The 20,643-nt window shown below is 46.8% G+C and overlaps 1 protein-coding gene across 1 annotated transcript in view; it reads right to left on the bottom strand.

Annotated features, from left to right (window-relative positions):
* LOC119431311 (BPTI/Kunitz domain-containing protein 3) overlaps positions 1 to 20,643 on the bottom strand; it is a 49,220-nt gene that overhangs the window by 9,917 nt on the left and 18,660 nt on the right. The window contains exons 2-3 of the mRNA XM_049656850.1: positions 8,748 to 9,067; positions 6,881 to 6,982 (exon numbers count right to left, since the gene is read on the bottom strand). Coding sequence (XP_049512807.1) covers positions 6,881 to 6,982; positions 8,748 to 9,030 — 385 coding nt within the window. The 5' untranslated portion in view covers positions 9,031 to 9,067. The remainder of the gene's footprint in view (positions 1 to 6,880; positions 6,983 to 8,747; positions 9,068 to 20,643) is intronic.

The raw sequence follows: 20,643 nt of genomic DNA, 5'->3' as shown, positions 1-20,643 counted from the left end.
TCCCGAGCTCGGAGGCCATGATATAACTTTAGAATATGTACGTTATGGACGAAGCAATAGGAGAGATCATTGCGCAACACGATCGAAGCCAGACGTATCTGCCCAACATGTGATCGTCACGTCAGAGCGCGCGGTAGGTCTTAGTGCTCCCGCCCTGCAGGCAAAGGGGTAGCCTAACAAGTGCGCATCGATTAAACACTCATCATCCTCATCAGCCTATATTTATGTCCACTGCAGGACGAAGGCCCCTCCCTGTGATCTCCAATTACCCCTGTCTTGCACTCATTCTCAGTCACTACGCCAAGTCTAAGAGGTCACTAATCACTAGTTGTGTTGACACTGCGAGGGTGGAAGCCAAGGAAATGGCTTCACGGAAAGTTCGCTTGCCAAGGCTGGCTGCGTTGACGTGATGCTCCCTCCTTCATTTCCTTCCTCCATGGTGTACATAAATATTCCAGATGCAAATCCCTCGTTAGCGCACGTCTATGCAGGGATGCTGGATACTCAAATCCAGCCATATCGTCGAATTCGCTGTTATGACCTCTGAATGGTTCACGTGGCGTCTACAACCTCACTGATTGGTTCAAGATGAAAACATGGCGGAGTTCGACAATGTGGCGATATTCGAAATCGTGGCATCCCTTGTTTCTTCAGCGGCGTTTGAACGGTCATGGTGTTGATGGGAAGTGGGACGTACTTTGATTTGACTAAACTTCCTTCATCGGGCTCCCAGCAATTTTTTGTGTATGTTTGAATAACCATCGCCCCTCACGTTAGAATCATCATGGCCTCGCAGATCGGGATAGCACCTCGTACCAGCCGATCGCGAAAGGTCTAAAGTGTCGCAATTTATTGATGCGTTGAAAAAATTTCGCACCTAATTTCAAATTATTGCAAACGTATGACACTTGCAGCTCCAAAAAAATGCTGTGACGTTTGAGCGGTACGCAATTGAAATGGAAATAGCAACGAAAGAATATGCAATGTACTGTGTCAAATTATCCATGCGGAATTGTCGACAAATATCCCTGACAGAGTTTTTGTATGCGAGTAACCATGACCCGCCGCGATGACTCAGTGGTTTTGACGTTCTGCTGCTGCGCCCGAGGTAGCGGTTTTGACTCCCGGCTGTACTCGTGCACTCAGATTGGATAGACGACGAAGCACCTTAGGTGGTGAAAATTAATTCGGAGCAGCGGCCACCAAGGCCGGCAGGCGCGCACAGCAGCTAAGCCCAGTGGGTGAGAGAGAGAGAGAGAGAGATACGGACCGCGCGCCGGCTGCCGAAAGCGAGAACAAAGGTGATGTCGCGGCGATGCCCTCTCCCCTCACGCGAAAGCTGGCGCGCTAGCGTTGCAAGCATGTGTTCCCTATCGCCCGCTCTGCTCCGTCGAGGTGCGCTCGTGACGTGGCGTCGCAGCCAATGGCAGTTTAGGAGCCTATTCGCTGCTCCAGACGACAGACGCCGTTTTTTTCACTTAATGGGCCATTTGACGCTTTAGCATAAAAAAAATCAAACCTCGCGGTGATCCGGGGGGCCGATAATAGCAATGGCGGTGTCTACACGCGGAATCTCGTTTAATGCCGTCGTTTAATGACATCGCTGCAGAGGTCACAACAATTAGCCGACTTTGTAAAAGAAACACCCTGGAACTATATTTCTACATTAGGACTCATCGCTGCTGGAAACCTGTCCACGTTCAACCGATGTCGGCCGTGAGGGCAATCGACGGAAAGCTATTGCGGACGCCACCATGATTATTTTTCCCCTTAATAGTCCCACGCCAAAATTTTACGGTTACGCAGGTCTAGAGAAAATAGCATTAATACAGACTGATAACTTATTGTTTCAGAACTTGTTTGTTAATTTAGAACTAAGAGTTGGATTACTAGAATATAAAATGAATGACAATAAATATTCTGTCATCCTTGACGGGTGTGTTCTTTCGTGGTTGTTAACTGTACTCCGCACATTCAAAGGGGAACCTTGTCGATCCCGCCGCTGTCCTCCCAATACAGCGCATCCACGGAGCGACGACCTCAGAGCGAGCAAGCCGAGGTACGAAAAAGCAAAGGTTGAGTCACGCGCCATCCGTTTCGTAATACGATGTATACGTACACATACATACGCATAAGCGTGACCACAGAGGTGCATCGCACGATCCAGACCACGCGGACGAAGTAACTGCAGCAACAGCTGCGACGGATAGCGCGTGCTCCGAGGAATGCGGCAAGCAAGGAAACTCCCCCTACCCACCCCACCCACCCACCGAGATGGGATAGAGAGAGCGCGTGCTCGGTTCCGTGAACCGACGATCCGGGGCCGGCGGTTCGCGCGTGATTTATGGTCGCCCATGGATGGACTCCGCGGAGTGCGAAACTCCGCGTTTCTGGCACAACGAGCAGCGCAGGCACGGACACGGAGGGTCGGACTCCGCGTTGTCTCCTTTTAATGCGTTAAAGGGCCACTGAAGGGAAACACTACATCAGTTCTAGGCTGATTCAATATTAATGCGACGCATTCTTTTCCTCATTCTTGGCACTTCGCAGTAGGTAGGTGGGTAGGTAGGTGGGTAGGTAGGTGGGTAGGTAGGTGGGTAGGTAGGTGAGTAGGTAGGTGAGTAGGTACGTGGGCAGGTAGGTGGGCAGGTAGATTGGTTCCTGTCTCCGCTCGCTTTAATAAAAACCGTAATAACGCGTGAATGATGGTGGAATCGAACCTCTGCCGTTGGGCACGGAAGGCCGGTGCTCAAAACAATTGCGATCTCTTTTTTTTTATCTTTGCTTTTTTCCTTTCATGCGTGGTATTTATCGCAGCGATCTTGACCACAATCTCACACATACTTCTCTCGTTCAAACGCGGCCAGCTCTTTGAAACACTCGACGCGTGCTCGTCGTGCCCACTTTCTCTCGTCTTATTTCGTTGCGACAAGCTCGCGCTTTGAGGCGCCCTGTCAGACTGCACTATCTCCGGGACCGGCCCACTTTTCCCCAGTACTTTCCTCGTAACAGCTCACCCTACGCGGAAACTGTGTGACGTTGTACGGACGTGCAAAATAAAAGGCTCAAAGTTGCATGTTTTGAATTCCGCGCCGAAAATCTCGACGCCGGTACGTCAGCGCTGCGACGTCGCGGCATCGGGTCGTAGTGAAACCGTAGAAGTTATCAAAACTCGCTTAGATCAGTCTACTGCAGTTCCCATATAAAACGATGTAGTTACCAATAAACAGGCCCAAACAAACACCGCCAAAATCTGTGACGTCACGCCGAGCTAAAGCCTCACCACCCATCATCCTTGCGTTTTTTTCTGGCTTATCGAGCTTGTTGTAGCGGTAAAAGAGATTTGTTTTCTTTTTTTATTGTAAAAGGGTAATTTTCTCACACAGCTCTAATTATTTTTCTCTTTAATGCCCCTTTAACTATTAAAATTGTTATCGTTTCTAATGTTCACACACGCAGGTCCCAGAAGACTTACGGTTGCACTCTCTGGAACAGCCGCTAAATTTACGAGTTGCATGGTCTCTAATATGGGTGCTCATTTTTTTTAGACCATACGGAATTTTCGAGAAATCGCCTGTGGCAGGTAGCGTGATTCTAGTCATTGACCTGGATTACTCAAAGAGGCGGATATTACTTGCACGGGAAATCGAGATCCATATTTGACAAATTAAAAATTCGCTAATTAAATGTTTAATTAATTATTTTACGGCACATATTGTAATTTACGTATTGCAGCCGGTGAGTTCTGAAGATCCACGTGGAATGAATTTTCAGGATGACACCAGTTTCGATATGTTCATTCGCAAAGTGTGCGACGAAAGACATAGGCGTTCCACCAACTTTTGTGCTTCAATGAACAAAACAGCAGTTTGTTGAAAAAGTAAGTGGAACAATAGTGAATTTTTCCTGCAAGTTTCACGGCGCATATCTTGAAACCCGCGCGATCCTTAGAATTCGTTCAAAGTGGATATACTTTGCAAACTTGCAAACTCATCGGGTACAATTGCAATATGTGCCGGAAAGTAATTAATTATAAAGGTAATTAGTAAATTTTTTAATTTATCAATTATGCATTTTGATCTCTCCGGCGAGTAATTGAACTCGGGCGAGCTTCGAGTATAGTTCACCTCAAGCATCATCAAGGAACAATTACGCTATTTGGCATAGGCAATTTTAAAAATTATGGTCTAAGAAACTCCATATTGAACCTTCCAGCTGACACCAATTTTTTTCGCTGACCAGCTGAAACGCTGTTTGATAAGTAAATTTTACTCTGAAACGTACAAGAAAGTTATGTACATACTTGTGTTTAATGCATAATACGTGTTTTTTTAGTTTGAACACTCTAAGAACTCGTAGGTCCAGTTGGCTACGTGACACAGCATACTCTTTCTTTTGGCAAACTTTAGTGCCAAGAACATTCGACTGATAGTTTTATGGCGTCACAAATACAGTGCTATCTCGCACGGGCAAAAAAGGTCTATATCCTCTGATGCACGGAGTTTCTTCACAATATTATCCAGAGACACGGCCGTGCCACAGGAAATGAATCTGGCGTCACCCCGTCTATACAAGTTTTCCTAACGGGCCCTGTGTCCCCATGGAGATGCCGCGGTATTAGTGGATCGGCTTGCCTTGAACGTGACTTGTCTTAAAACATGGCTGCATCTGCGCATATAAAACTTTCTTACGATGAAACCTTCTCAAATAGTCTCAGGAGGAAGCTTTAGCTCGGAGGCTCCTATATAAATACATATGACAATGACAATGATGTTTATTTGCATAAGTACATGACGCATTGAACGGAGAAATCATGTTTCTCGGCAACCATTGCACTGAATTTCATGATGTTTTTTTTACATTTAAAAGCAGCAAAGTTAAAATATAGTCACTGTAGGAAGCATTTTTTTTGGTAGGCTGCCAGTGTTTTAGCAAAAATGTTGAAATTGCAGCATTTCCAAAAACGAAACTACCAAGAATGCAACTCCGTAACTCAGCAATAAAAACGATATCACAGTTCTGTAAACTGCACATAATCGTACATCTAAAGCGGACAAAATTGATGTATTATACACGGCTCTGAAATATAACACTAATTTGTGAGTAGGAACTTTTCCAGAACCCTCGTACACATTGAAACAATTCCACGCAAGTTTTAAATTTATATATCAAATTTGTCCGCTTTAGATGCTCCAACAGATGCAATTTAAGGACAACGATGTATATTATGGTGCAGAGTTACGGGTTTGTGAACTTCGTGCTTCGATTTTTTTCGAAACTTTCCTATTTTTCGGAATTATTCTAAAAAGTATGTCAGACCCTAAATCTCAATGATGCTCTATACAGTCACTAGAACTTAACGTTCTCTCCCAAGTGCAAGAACTCCCATTCAAATAGGCCGACGGTTTTCTCATAGGAGTATTTCTGCGTTTTACATGTATTTGAATAGGCGGCATCTGAGTTTGCCACGAGATAAAGCTTCCTCTTAAGTATCCCATAACAAATTTTGCGTCATAGATAGAACGTCCCTCCACTCAGCCCTCCACATCGACTCAAAAAGGTCGACGGCAGCGCTGCCCCTCGTCAAAGGTAGGCACTGCGCTTTATTTAAACTCCCACTGCAATTCTTAAGCGTAACCTTCTTTTCCAGCCGAAGGGCGGCACTGTGCCCAACTCGATGGAGCTTGGTGGCGCAACTCACAGGGGACGCACATAGCATCAATCCATCCATGCAGTGGAGGAAAATCTTCGAGTCCGAGGATCGTTTGAGAATACGGGGGTTAGTTTCTCCATCGATGTATTCATGTCATGACCTATGATTTATGTTAATCATACACTCTTGTCATACTATGCCAATTTAGGTACCTACCAAGTTAACGAAACGACCATGAGAGCACCAAGACGTAGGCGGTTGTTTCATGACCTACATGACACACATGTCATGAGTCATGACCTATCATTTATGTTCCTCATACCCTCTTCTCATACTATGTCAATTTGGCACATACCAAGGTAACGATACGACGATGAGAGCACCAAGACGTAGGCGGCTAGATAGATAGATAGACAGATAGATAGATACTGTCAAAGTGCAAATGTTCGCCAAGAAATGCTTCGCATTTAATTCACCGGCTATTGCGATACTTCCTAATGCGAAATTTGAGCGCAGCTCTATACGTGTTTTCATTTCGCGATAGATTGGTTGGCGCCGACCATCTTTCCCGTGTGGCACATTGCAAACGAAGTGAAGTGTGGCTCAACTGCCTCGCTAATTGGGAGATCGCGAGAGGCAGCGCGTGGGTGGCGCGTGGGCGCGATTCACAACAGCCGCCGAAGACAGACCTCCGCTCATGCAGCGCTTTGTTTCCATATATGGTATCGGTGGCGTCATCGGTGAACAGACGACGCGCTCTACTCTGGCGCCATATCGTAGCCATCGTCACCGCAGAGCCCGTCTTGCGTGGCACTACACTTTTCTTCTCACGCTTTCGCCATACCCTCCTCCTCCGCTTCGCTCCTCGCGCTCTTTTCGCTATCGCTGTCTTTCATCCCCTGCTGCTTTCAGCGTTCGTTTTTTATCGTTCGCTGTGATCGTTCGCTCGGTTACGCTGAGGACACCGACGCTCGCCACAGAAACGGGCGCCTAAGCAGTTGCGCCCTCAAAGTGTTAGCGACGTCTCGTGGCACATAGTGTAACCAGAGGGAGGTTGTGTCAGAGTTTTAGCCACAGCTCTTAACCGTACTATAGATCATTACATCCAGCAGGTGCAATGAAGGAGATCACCGCGTCATCTATGGCTGATAGGGAGGATTCGGCACTGTCAACTTGATGCTTCGCAACCAAAACGGGTTTGCGCTTGCGGCAGGCTTACGTACTCACCATCGCTGAATTTCTTGTGGAGCATGCTACCGCTCCTGGCCAGCAGCCTGATCTTGGCGTTGTAGTTGCGCTCCGTCATCTGGTCGACGTACTCCACCATACCTGAATGGCAAAGGTGAGAGATACGTAAGGTCAGGTCGAATACCTGCTGGCTGGAGTCCCAACAAACCAGAAGTGGACACGCAACGTTCACTTTGGTCGGTGCAACTGTATAAGTGAAACAGTTATAACCACTGCTCCCGCGACTTCTGCTGAGAAGTTACACGTCAAGAGTGAGAAAAGGCGCAGAAGGATCGAATACTATGTAGGAGAGTAGGCGTACTTTGACGCTGTTGCACCGCGAAAACGACACGTGTCATTACCGTCTGTTCTAGTGCGTGTCCTTTTCGGGCTGTAACACTACAAACTAATGTGGCAGCTTCCACCTTATAATTGAATTTCACCACAAGTATCAATAAATGGGGCAGAGAGAGAAAAAACGCAAAGCGTCGATAACGATAGCAAAGCATTAGACATACACGAAGTAATAATGTTCGTAGTTCCATAGGTCGTATAAATTGCAGTAAACATTCGCTTACTAACTAAACAAGCATGGTGTGACACGTGAACAAACAAAAAGATAGAGAGAGAGAGAGAGAGAGAGAGAGAGAGAGGCTCATTATTAGAAAAAGATTTTCGCCGGCGCGTATACAACCGCTCGCATACCACTCTGTATAGGGATGAGGAATGGGATTAAACAATTTCAAAGGAGAGTGAAAAAAAAGAGATTAAAAATACATATGAAATGCGCAAGTGCATGGACTTAGTACTAATATTTACAGGTGAGATGGCGGGTAAATGTATAGGCCTTTCTATGTGAAATGGTGAATCTCTAAAGCTTTTCGATTAGACCAATTTCTGACAAGAATTTGAAACGTAAATCCAAAACCCGTGGCTGTTTTGAAGAGCCCGGCATTGAACCTGAGATGCTGGGTAACGTTAACGGATCGCGGCAAATCATGTCCGTTTGTCGCTCAAAAAATTGTCTCTCGTCGCGGTACGCGGGGCATTCAAGTAGTATGTGCTCTACTGTCTCTGAGCTGCCACAGTTATCACAGTAGTTATCACATCTCACTCGATCACCGCAAGCATTCGCAGTCACAACGTTGGCGCGATGAGGGACGCCGCAGCGGGAAGCCGCGCGTGCTTGTCCCAAAGCGGACGCTTCAAATGGTGAAGCGAGCGGCAGCACGAAGTCTGCATCATCTCCAAAACTCGGATTACACGACGTCCAACAAGAGGCGCGCAGGAGCGCGCCATCTAACCATGTCCGCCTTTCTCCCTGGTACCCGCAGCAGAAGACCTCAAATATATGCAGCGCGGGCAGCCACGCGCAGCCACGGCTGGGCTAGAGGTGGAGACGCGTGCTCTCCTTCTCTAGTCCGGCCGTAGAGCAGCGGGGGCTGTATCGCGAGACCTCCAACATTGGCCGCGGGGAAGATGGCGCGCATCAAGCCACCATCCATCTTTGTTCGCCCTCGTATACAGTCGAACCGGATATATCGAATCTGAAGGGGATCACAAAAAAGTTCGATATATAGGTAATTAGATATATAAAATAAATATTTTATGCAGAAGTTTTCAAGAGGATTTTAAAGCTGCTCCATATACACAATAATTCGTTATATGTGGGTTCAATATATAGGGGTTCGACTGTAGTTACCCTCGCACCCACGGCGCATAACGTGGACACAGACATACGACGCGCGGGCCGTTTATCCTCACACTCGGAATTTACTCGAGACAGCACGGCGACGGCGAAAACGTGCCGTATTATTGCTACCGCAGTAAAAACAGTAATTGACAGGTAGGCAAAGAGCGCGCTTACGGCCCAGCAGTATGTGGAAGCGCCCTCTCCTGTCCGGCGGGGCGTCCCGATAGTTGATGACGTTCTTGATGCAGTGCTTGGCACGGGGCTTGAACACGGCCAGGTTGTGGACCGTGCCGACCATCGAGCGGCCTTCCTCGAACGACGCCACCACGTCGAGGTCCGCGTCCGCCAGGACGCAGCCGAGCAGCGCGGCCGCTGCCACCAGCGCCGGCACGATGCGCGCGCAGCTGGGCGCGCCGCCGCTCGCCCCGTCAGCAGCGCTGCCGGCAGAGGCTGGCATCCCGTGGCATCCGCTGTCCTCGTTGGCGCTGCTGCGTCTGCGCGTGAGGGGCGCGCCAAGCGTTTAACCTCAGATTAAAGAACTTGCATCACGAGAAGGAGATAGGTAAACAATAAAGTCGCAGTTTCGCCCAAAATGCGAAGCTTCAATTGCGATAGTAAATTAGTAGAGAGCTATACGGAGGAAGGGTAGTAGTTTTATCGGCTGTATAAACGTGGATACATTCGCTTACTAACCGAATTAACAAGCATGGTGTCAGCGCGCACAAGCAAACATGAATAGATCCCTCTCGACGATCGCAGACAACCGCTGTCCAAACGCTGGCGTGAGCAAGCGCAGCAGCAGCAGTGAGCGAATGTTCGTGCAGTCTATCGCTTCAACGGAAACTGAGCGGCGAAAGCACAGCGCATACAAAGCTATGAGCCGTCTGTAGATCGCTTTCAAGATACGGTGCGGGCGGGCGCCCATCACCGTGCAAAGTAGAAGTACGCAGTTGCGGGCAGAGTAGAAGCCACACGCCCTCCCTCCCACGCTGCCTTCCCGCTTTCCTCCTTTCGCGCTGCGAGACTGAGTCACCAGTTCCCCTTGCGCCGTTGGTGCCGCTGCACAACATCGCCCTCCCTCTCTCCCTCAATTTCATCCCCCCATGGCCTTTCGCGCGACGATCGCGTGTGCTCTGCGTGAAAGCGCGCGTCCCTCAGCGCGCTTTTACTCGCACATACAGCATACGGCGCGCGGCGACTATTTTATCGCCCTTGGACTTCATACGGAACCTCACGGCGACGGCGACGCCTACGACAGAAATCCGCTTGGAGTGTCCATATAATTGCTATCGCAATAAAACAATACTCGCAGATGTATGCGCATTCGAGAAAATGCATGCCTCAAAGACACAGAATTGTGTAAGAGTGTGCTTCTGCCCAAAATCTAATCAAGGGTGTTGCAAACGCTTCACGATGATCAGGTGCAATGCTTTCTCTATAACCGAGTCTCCAATCGTTTTAATATATCGGAGTTCAGTAGCACTAAGCTTGGATATAGTGATGCGTTTCTTCCTCATATGTAACTTTTTAGAGCCACCGTTCACTCTCCTCATTGCCTTATCGTGACTTCAGTTGTATATATACATACACACACTTATTGTCGCTGAAATATTACTATTGACTATAATGATCTTCGAATGAATTGCCTAATTGATAGTGCCTACACGTGAGCACATAAAAGCGGCTGCATTGTAATCCCTCGATCGTTCACTCTGACGAAGGTCGTGCCATGGCTAAAACGTTAGTAAAGAAACGTTTCTCGTCAAATGTATGCCGTCTGCGTATTTTTCCAGTACGACAATACCCCGACCTATATAGGATCTTTCCTTCAGGCGTGTGTGCGTGCATAAATATATACCTATATACAGAGGGGCCAAATTTTCGTAAGGCACAATAATATGAAGCCAACAGACAATGACATCAAAGAAAGCATAGGGCGAATTACTTGTTTTACTTGAAGTGTAGAAATAATAAATAAAGAGGAATGAAAGTAGCCGAAAAAACAACTGGCCACGGTTGCGATACGAAACCACGTCTTCGCATTGCGCATGCGATGCTCTTGTCAAATGGGCTCCCGCGGCGCCGTTTTCACATCCACCTTTTTGAGTATCACGTGTGCTAGGTCTAGGCCTACACTCATTGTAAGAGGGGTGGAATTACCATTTCAGGGGTGCAATTTTACTAATACAGCTTCACTTGAAGGGAAGCTGAAGCATTTTATGAAAAAAAAAAAAAGAAAGAAAGAAATGTTGGATGGCGAGTCAAGTTCCAGCTGAAGACGTCGAAAAACAATGTCTTTCTTGGTGAGTTCGGGTGAGAAAGGGTGTATGAAGCATATAATTTATTTTAAGAGCGCTGGATCGACGTCAACTAGAAGTCAAATCTTCTTCCAAATTTTTGCCATTTTATCATCGTCCTCGTCGTCGTTTACAGACAGGAATTTAAAGCAGGTAAACATGACATATGATATGGGGTTTACATACACAACTATATCGAGTGCACTTATTTAGAGGCGTACACAGAGCGTAACAATAAGAAGAGAAACAGATTTACACGTTCAGCACATTTTGCGTAAAAAATCACAACGTACACATAGCGCAAACACTGCCTAAAAAAATAAGAAATAGGGTTTCGTGGTTACAACTTCTGACGTAAAAAATGAAACTATAGTGTGCTACCACGAGCTTAGAAAAAAAAGTACAAAAGACAGGAAAAGGGAACAACTTTTCTGTGTTCTATTAGCATGATTGTTTACTAAATCATCTTGTATTTTACTCGCTTTCATTTAATCATCAAAATTATGTATTTCTAAATTTATTCACTTGGCACATATGTAAAATCTGTCCGACTCTTGACTAGTCCCCGTGAGTGGGCATGTGCCAACGTCTTTGAGGTCATCATCATCATTATTATCGACAACTGGGAAGAGGATGAAAAGATTTCGCGCGCTTAGTATAGTGTCGCAGCAGATCGTGGATGGTCTCTGAAAGAAGCCCCCCCCCCCCCAAAAAAAAAAAAAAAAAAAATTCTTCAGAAGTGGCCATTGAAGGAAACTTATTCCACCTGCCGTATTCTTCGCGAGAAAGATGAGTTAGCAGTGGTGGTTGTTCTACAATACCCGATAAGGAAAAGTGGCGGTAGCTCTCCAAGGAAAACATCGATTTCAAAAAGAATTGAGGAGAAACCATCGACTATCGACGTGTTGGCGAATAGCCGAACGCTTCTAGAAAGCTATTAGCTTTATTAAAGGAATCATGCGCTTGAAGGCGTGTATTTGCTGCAGCGAGGATATTTATGTAGCGTTTGTTGATTCATTGCGTATTTCCGTAGATGACAGTGCCTTTAACCATGCACCTCTGTAGCGGCATTATAGGTGGCTACGCGTATAACCCGATTCGTCACATGTGTATTGTTGCCAGTGGCCCGAGCACCGGCTAAGAAGACCATTGCCGTTCCTCCTCTCCCACTGCAGGCTCCCTCTCCCACCTCCGCCACGGCCCACGGGTAGAGAGGGTGGCAAGCGTGGCAGTTCAGACAGCAAGGGAATCATGGTTAGTAAGTGGATTTGCCTTAACTTCGTGCTTCTGGCTTCAGACGGCTTTGCGTGACTTACTCATTTTAAACAATGCACTGCGTTACGAATGCAACAATTGGCAATGAATACGCGTGTACGCCGCACAGATTGTCTTATTGCGTTTAGAAAATTACGAGCGCTAGCTTGGAAATTCATACAGAGATAACGCGTAATAAGTAACATCACAGAGACGTCTGAAACCACAAGCACGAACATTAAACAAATACACGTACTATAGTTGGATACAACTTAAGTCTGCAGTGAATTAAGCCCCGCCCACGCCCTTATAACCGCGAGCCGCTGTTCCTCCGCGAGGCTGCAAATAGTTCGTACGTCAAACTTTCCCTGTTACCTAAATAAGGCGGTTAACCACAAAAATAAAGTTATAATCGCGTAATTCTATACGTTTTCACTCTCGTCTATTATAGTGGAACGTACAAGTACGACAAGCACAGTCGTATCAACTACGACGCCATTTTGAAAGGGTCGCATGACGACGATTTTGTTTGCTCCTCTGATTGGCTGGCGGAGTAACACAACCCCGCGCGGTCCGTGTGCCTTTGTTGCCAACTGCTGTTTTTTTTAAAGTTGTATCCTACTATTACCATCGTTCGTTATAACAATAGCAGCTCCAGATTTTCCCCTGGTGATTTTAGTGGGAAACTCCACGCTTCGCAACCATACTGTGTGGAGAGAGAGACGTGCGGGCGGCCACAACGTTCGCACGTCACGCCAGCTGCCTTTCGTCGCGCATGGGCGAAGAGGGAGGCTCGAGTGGCGGCAGAAGGCTCGTTAGCGGCGAGAGACAAAAGCAAACAGGCGGCGTAAAGGACGCCTGAATGAGGCAGAAAGCAAGGCACTTAGCCAGCAGCCGCTGATTGCTCTCGGCTGAGGCATGAAAACTCAACCCTGAGGGTGCATGGTGGAGTCCTTGCCGCGAGCTCAGCAAATTTCATTGCTCGTATGATCCTATGCTTCTTAGTTATTTTCTTTTTTTGTGAAAAAAAAGAAAAAAAAAAGAAAAGGAAAACTCGATGTTTATAGGATACCATTGCTCATCTCTTTTGTTGTACGCTCGTGTAGTAACCTCAAATGTTTTTGCGACCTCGGTCCTTCACTCGATGGATTAATTTTTTTGGTTAGACAATAAAATTGCGTGTTTACTGGGAACTGAATTGTAGTATCTACAAAACAATAACTGTGTCGTATTCTGTAATGTGTTATTTTTCAATGGACCCGTTACTATAGCCATAGCCTCTTAAAAATATCGGAGGCTATGCTATAGCCTTTGGCTACGCGTCTAAACATTGTTTTGCATATGTGTAGGACAAAACGTACAAGCACAACAAAAATAAAATTGAATATTTGCACTTGTATGCCGAAAGAGGCACTTACATGACATTTTCGACCGGTCATTTTCTTTTTCCATGTCAATGAAAGTCCTAACTCTCAAAACCCTATGAAAAACACTTGCAAGCTTCCAGAACGCACTCAATTTTTTATTATTATACTTATTTCTACGAACCAATTTCGGCATCGCTACACAGTTTGTGGATGCGTCACAATGTCATGGTACACTGGCTCAATCTGCTCTCCGATGGCCGTGACTGCCACACGCGAACACAGCCAGAAGAAACGCGCGCCGTACTCTAGTTGATTTTATGAGCAACGTCATCATACCTGTAGCGTACACATACATAAGAAGGGCATAGGTTTGGGCATGTTGGTAATTCATCGTTATACAGAATACAAAGCGCAGTAAGAACAAAGGACAGATCGAGACAGGACAACGCTTGTCCTGTCTCGACCTGTCCTTTGTTCTCTCTGCGACATGTATTCTGTATAACATACATAACGTCAGCAAATTTTACTCTTTGTCATGACGTTACGGTAATGTCAGTTACGGGGTGCAGCATTTCAAGACCAACCATAGTGCAAAATTGAAGCATTAGTACTCGTCAAGTGTCATCCTTTCACGCGACAGAAGCGTGTTGTTGAGTCTCTACAACATGGATAATTCTGCGTCAGTTTTTCTTGAAAATGACGCTAAATATAAATATTGTGTTAAGCCGTGTAAGTATAGATGGCGCTTCTGCTATAGCAAAGCGGCTACTCGATCACACAGGACACAGATTATTGATAAGCCAGCAAATACGAAAAAAAGAGAAGAAAATACTGGTGGCGACGCCGCCTCGAAGTTCCCGCACCAGCTCGCCATGACGTCGCTGACTTCCGGTTAACTCGACATGACGTCACTGACGTAGCTGTTCACTTCCGGTCAACTGTTAGTCGGTAATGGAGGACTACGTGGCGTTGCAGTGGAACCAGATGCTCAAGCCAGCGTGATTCGAGAACTTTCAGGGCCAAGAGGGATGGGCGAGGGGGAAAATCGAGGAAAAATGTGAAATCTGTGACGTCAAACTGATCTTCCGGACCCGCCGCGGTGGACCAGTGGCTAAGGCGTTGCGCTGCTGAACTCGAGGTCCCGGGTTGGATCTCGGCCGCGGCGGCCGCATTTCGACGGGGCAGAAATGCAAAATCGCTCGTTGCACTTATTTAGATTTAGGTGCCCGTTAAAAAAAAAAAAACCAGGTGGTAAAAATTATTCCGGAGTCCCCCCACTTTGGCGTGCCTCATAATTAGATCTTTAGAACCACATAATTTAATGTTTTTTTTTTAATGTTCCGGAGTTGAAGCTTCGGCGCGATGTTTAAACAGGAAATTCGGCCGTTATTCTTTTCCCACCACTAATCAACCTCTTTTATTCCAAATAAATTAAAAATAGAGTTTCGAAGGACTATTTTACCAGTCTTTATTAACTATCTTCGTGTTGCTCTTTAATTAGTGTCCCATTAAAATCGGTTGAGAGCAGGTGCCCGCCGAGGTGGCTTTATTGGCTACGGCGCTCTTCTGCAAAGCACGAGGTCGCGCTTGCGACTCCCGGGCCCGGCGGCCCCATAGCGATGTGGAGCGGAATGCAAAAACGCTCACGTACTTAAATTTAGGAGCACGTTAAAGAACCCAAAGTGGTCAAAGTGGACGGTGCCCCTCACAGTCAGTGCGGTACATTAGGGTGTCAAACCCAAACGTATAACCTGCTAAATTAATTTAGCCACGCGAATAATTTTTTACAGATAGCATTTTCATTTATTTTTAGAAAACAAAAGACATGTTGCCCTAAATACAGTGGCGCACCGACGGGGAGGGGGGGGGGGGGAGGTTGGGGGTTGTAACCCCCCCCCCCCCTTTTGTTTAACCGCTTTTCTTTCCTTGCGCCTTTAAGTACTGCATCTAAGATGTAAGACGCGCAATCGTCTGCACACTCGCAAACTTGCGCACAAAGCGCATTTTGAAATTGAAATTAGTGCTGTTTAGATGGTATTGGCAAACTAAGGCAAACTGTCACCCCCCCTGCAGAGATCCTGGGTGCGCTATACTGCTTAAATAAGCTGCGAAAATAAGAGGATTCCTTTATTTTGAAAATCGCGCTCCAACCACAGCTCCGCCAAGTCAGTGTGGCGTCATAAATTTGAAATTAGTTGCTCAAGTTTGAGCATTTCTGCATAGAAAAAAAAATGCTGGCTCTCCCGTAATCGAGAGTTGATGTAAGCATGAAATGGCTACCGGCAAAGCAGTTTGGTGCCGCGGTGCAGGCCTGAAAGCTTACTGAGCCGAAACGAACCTGTTTTGAACTGAACCGCGTTGCAAGTCTCGTCTCGGCCAAACAACCATCCGCGGCGCGCCGGACGCTGCCGGCCTGGTCACGCAGCGTGGCGCCATCTCTCGAAGGAGGCGGCGCAAGACCCGCGCCGCGGAACTCACGGACCGCTGGCATTGAAAAGAGCACAGGCAACCCTGTCTCAGCGCCAAAAGATGACAATCAAGTGTATGATGCACTGTATCTGCCTTTTGAACGTCGCTATTCGAAATGACAAATTAAACTTCAGCGTACTGGAAGTTACAGCTTGGGTGATATTGTGAACAAACATAAGGGAGAGATCAGAAGCAATATTTTTTTTTGTAACTTGTTTGGGCAGTAACTAGCGTGTGTAATGCGGTCCTGTACAAAGGGTTGGGGGCCAGAGACTGCATTTTCTTAAGTTTTGACTGGTTGTCCGGATGTTATCGTTTGAGTGCCCGGATAACGGCTCTGATTTTGGCTCAAGGTCTCTTGAAGGTCGCCGAGAACGGGAGCTAAAAGCATTTCATGCTTAAAAGTACACTCGGGACTACTGCGCGGTTAGAAAACGGCTGCAGAGCGACTGCAAGTCTCAATTACATGTAATCACGCGGTAACGGGCATTCTTATCAGTCACTTTCGGTGCGCGTTTCAATTTATCGCTGATGTTGCGCGCCTGCAGCTAACAAGGCGCGATGTTCCTCGCTAATGTTTTTCACGCAAGCCGTGATGAAGAGTCGTAATCACGGCTCTCTTTAACTTCCACCGAACTCATGCTCAGTGTCGGGAAAAGCGACAGACGCAAGAACGAAAAAAAAAAAAAAAAAGCGCGAATGGGAGCGACGCGAGTTACAGACCCTTCGTATTCATATCCGGCGCTGCCGACAGGCGGTGACAGTGCGACGGTCGTTATTCCGTTCGCGTGCCTCGTGCTCCCCTTTCAGTCGCCCTCGAGTGCTCCGAGCCATCTTCACCGCATCGCGCCTACGCGCGCTACGATTTTGCTGTCATCACGAACTCCGTGAACTCCGCTTTACCGTCGCGCCATCTGCCGGCCGGGACGGCGCCTGCCGTGTCAGCTGTCGACCCCCGCCTTCCTCCCGCTAAATGAGCTGTGTATACTCTCCGGGACAACGATAAGGTGACAAACGGGTCTGACATGCCGCGCGCGCGCGAACAATTGATTTATCGAGCAACAGTAAAGTTCGAAAGGTAAAAGAGAAGGAGAGACAGTTTAATGAGGAGTTGACCATTCCAGCCGTTCTATACATGCAGGGCTTGCTACTTCCAATGGGTTGTTTTGAAATTACAATGAACTGAACAAAAGAATGAACAAAAGGATCGAAGCAGGCAAGGAAGACAGAACGTAAGGCGTAAATCTCGTCTATAGTTGAAGTTCAGTATAACTTGAACAGGCTTACGGTGGCGTGATTAGAAGACAGGACAAAAGAAGACACACACATGGGACACACAAGGACACACTGTCTTCTTTTGTCCTGTCTTCTAATCGCGCGACCATAAACCTGTTCAAGATGCGTTACCAACAAGCCCACATTGCAACCATCGGGAACTTTATTTCAATATCACGGCAGCGCAGGGACCAGGAAATTCGCTAGTGTGCATTTTGTCGTCGCATATCAAGATAAGTCTTTGTTGCTAACTGCGCGTTGGTACCGCGGCGGCAATTATGACACATCACGTGTTCAGTACCGCGAGGTAGTTTGCACTCGGTGTGTAGCGGCGTACTGAGTTAGCCAATTAAAAAAAAAAAAACAGTGATGCAGAACGAACTGCCGAACGCTTTTTGAAATCTATTCGCTGTACTAAAGGAATTACGCGTGCGAAGGCGTATGTTCTTTGCAGTGATAATATTCAGGTGGCGTTTGTTGCTTCATTGCGTAAATCACCTAGAGAAAAGAGCCGTTCACCAGCCCATCTGTAGCGGTAGTATAGGTGCAAGCCGATTCGCCATATGTGCGCTGTTTACGTTCATGTGTAGAGGACACGTGACTGGTGTGTGACTGGTAAATGCGCCGGCCGGCTACCGCTGACGGCCGAGGACTCTGCGACCACCTCAACATCCTCTCTCTCTTCTTTATGATGCCCTCCCCTCTCTCAAAGCTCCGCCTACAAAAGCGCATCGCATCTAAAACTAAATAAAGAAAATTCTGCAGTTTCTGCAAAAAAGAATTCTAAAAAAAAAAAAAACATGACATGACTATGAGGCACGCCTCAGTGGGCGGCCTCGGGATTAATTTTGACCCACTTAAGGATCTTTAACTTGCACCAAATGCAACGATACAAGGGCAGCTTTTGCATTCAGTCAAGAAGTTCGCCTCCGTCGTAAATTCAGGGACCTTATCGAACCGGTTGGCGTGTCTATCACTCTTTGTTTAGGTCAGCACTAAACTTTTTAACACACTTATGGGTGTATGAAGGGCGCTGGGCTTGTCCAATGGCTAACAATGTCAAAAAATAAAATTAAACTAAATTCTGGCGGTTTACGTTTCATTAAGAGGCACACCGTAGTGGAGGCCTCTGGATGAACTTCGACCCCCTGGGGTCACCCAATACACTGTACACCCTTAAGAGCGCAAAACATTTTTAGGGTGTTGTCACCGGCTATAACTCCAGCCATCCTCTCAGAGTTGGCTATCGTAATCTCTTCTCTGCATAAAACTGAATAGCACGAACAATACAACGAACACGATGAACACTCGTCTACGCGTCATGGTGTGCATTTACTCCTTTCCGCTTACTCAAGGTTTTGCATATATATATATATATATATATATATATATATATATATATATATATATATATATATTGACCCGCACGAGTCTCGCGACATCCCGACACGTCAGCGTTCATAGCACCGTCCTGAAAAATTGACAGTCACTTAAGTATCCTGACGTGATTTGAATGCGAAAGCATTCCGACTCCTATAATTAATTGGTTACGTCCGTGACACCTGACGTCATACATTGTCACGTGTCCTACATAACTCTGCTTTGATTCGCACCAACCTTAATCAACTTTATTCCACCTTAATTCAACTTCATTCAATTTACTCCACCTTAAGCCACGTTACTCTAACTTGTTCTAGCTTACAAGACGCTGATGGTGATCTTTGTTATCACGTGTTGCATACAACGGCGGATTTCCAGCCTCGTGGGACGTATAATGCTTTCGCATTAAGGTGGGCCGATCTCGAAGACAGTGCAGTATAACGTCGCGTCTCAAAACGCCAGCTGTCCCGATGACATTAAGCAAGCGAGGAGCTGGCGTGTGACGCCATGCGCCAGACGTTTCAAAGAACGACTTTGAAATCGCAAGTTTGTAAGAGAGGCGATGCATATAAACAGGTCACTGATAGCCAGGAGTGTGTAAGGCCATCGGTGACGTGCGTGCGCGCAGTTGTCGAGATGTCGCAATCATCACATTGTAGTTATGTTGTCGCATAGTGGTGCTAAGTTCTGGCCCAGTTTTTAAAACGTTAGTTCGTGCCATGTGTCCCAAATCGTCGTATGCAGCAAGTCGGACCCCGACACGCAGTACGAGGGATAGATGGATGGACGAATAACTTTATTGAGGCCCTTCGGTGCGCGCGCGATGAGCGCGGTACCGAAGGTGCGGTACCATCGTGCGATGTTACCGATGGTTAGGACAGCGTCTTCGCATTCTTCGCTCGTGACAACTAGCATTTTTGAGACGCCGTTGTTGAGGCGCTGCGCCTCTAGTGAAAGCAACACCACCTGGATAACTAATCTAGGTGGTATTGGTGAAAGGCGCAGCTGCCGTCGTTTGACACACTGCTCCTCCGGTGACCAGAGGCGATCGCGGTGGCTGGCCGGGGTTACGAATTGGTACGTCCTTGGGGGAGTGGCGCCAGAAGTACCGGTGGGCTCCCACGTACGCGTAAACACGGTGGTAAGGCAAGCGCCACCCATAGTGTCACAAATGACCTCTCAAAACATGCAAAACACTATTTGATATAAACCGGGGTTGTTTCCTCACGAATAATTTAACGTATTCATGGCAAACAGGACCTGCGTGTACGCTCGCAATGTACGAGCAAAAGTTTGGAGACCATGGCATCAGCAAAAAAAAAAAATATATATATATAATCAAGCGCAGCTTCGCGGCCTCGAATTGGCTTAATTCATTGTATTGGTCAAACACGTGCACGTAGGCGTGCGCTCTTGATGTCAGCCGGAATGCCCGGGCTGCGAAGAAAATTAAAAAAAAAAAAAATCGTGACACCTTTGGTGCACAAGCTTTTGCTCGGGACTGTAGTAGTTGCACTGCTTTTCAATGGGACCAGTTGCTTCGAACAGCCGAATCGTTGTCACCATACACATTCCGCCTAGTTTTCCAGGTATTACACGCAAAATTTCATTGTTATTTCAATAAGACGTCGCGCAAACATTAATATGCAGGAAACTACAGATGAATTTCGTAGGCGGCGTATGCCTTCTATTTGATTACCTTGAACGCAGTCACTGTAAGTGTTTGCTTGTGTTTAAAGGTTGTAAGTTATAAGTTGTAAGTGCTTATTTAACGTCGTATCGGAAAAATATGTGGGCAACTTGCACTAGTGGTGCAAGGCTGGAGTGGGGAGCCTACATGCAGACGCTGTTTTAGGATAGCGACAACCTTTGTAAGGGTACTTGCAGCCGCCAGATAAATTGGCGGGTAAAATTTTTCGCCAAATATAGGATGTGGGAAATAAAAATGGCGAAAGACCCGCCGACAGACTACGTTTCCCGCAACCCTTGGTGACGTGAAACTAATTCACTTTTTAAAATAAATTTTTG

The sequence above is a fragment of the Dermacentor silvarum genome, chromosome 10 (genome assembly GCF_013339745.2).
Source record: "Dermacentor silvarum isolate Dsil-2018 chromosome 10, BIME_Dsil_1.4, whole genome shotgun sequence".
In the NCBI taxonomy this organism is placed as follows: Eukaryota; Metazoa; Arthropoda; class Arachnida; order Ixodida; family Ixodidae; genus Dermacentor; species Dermacentor silvarum.
The sequence above is the reverse complement of the archived record's forward strand: the minus strand, read 5'-3'. Positions and strand labels throughout refer to the sequence as shown.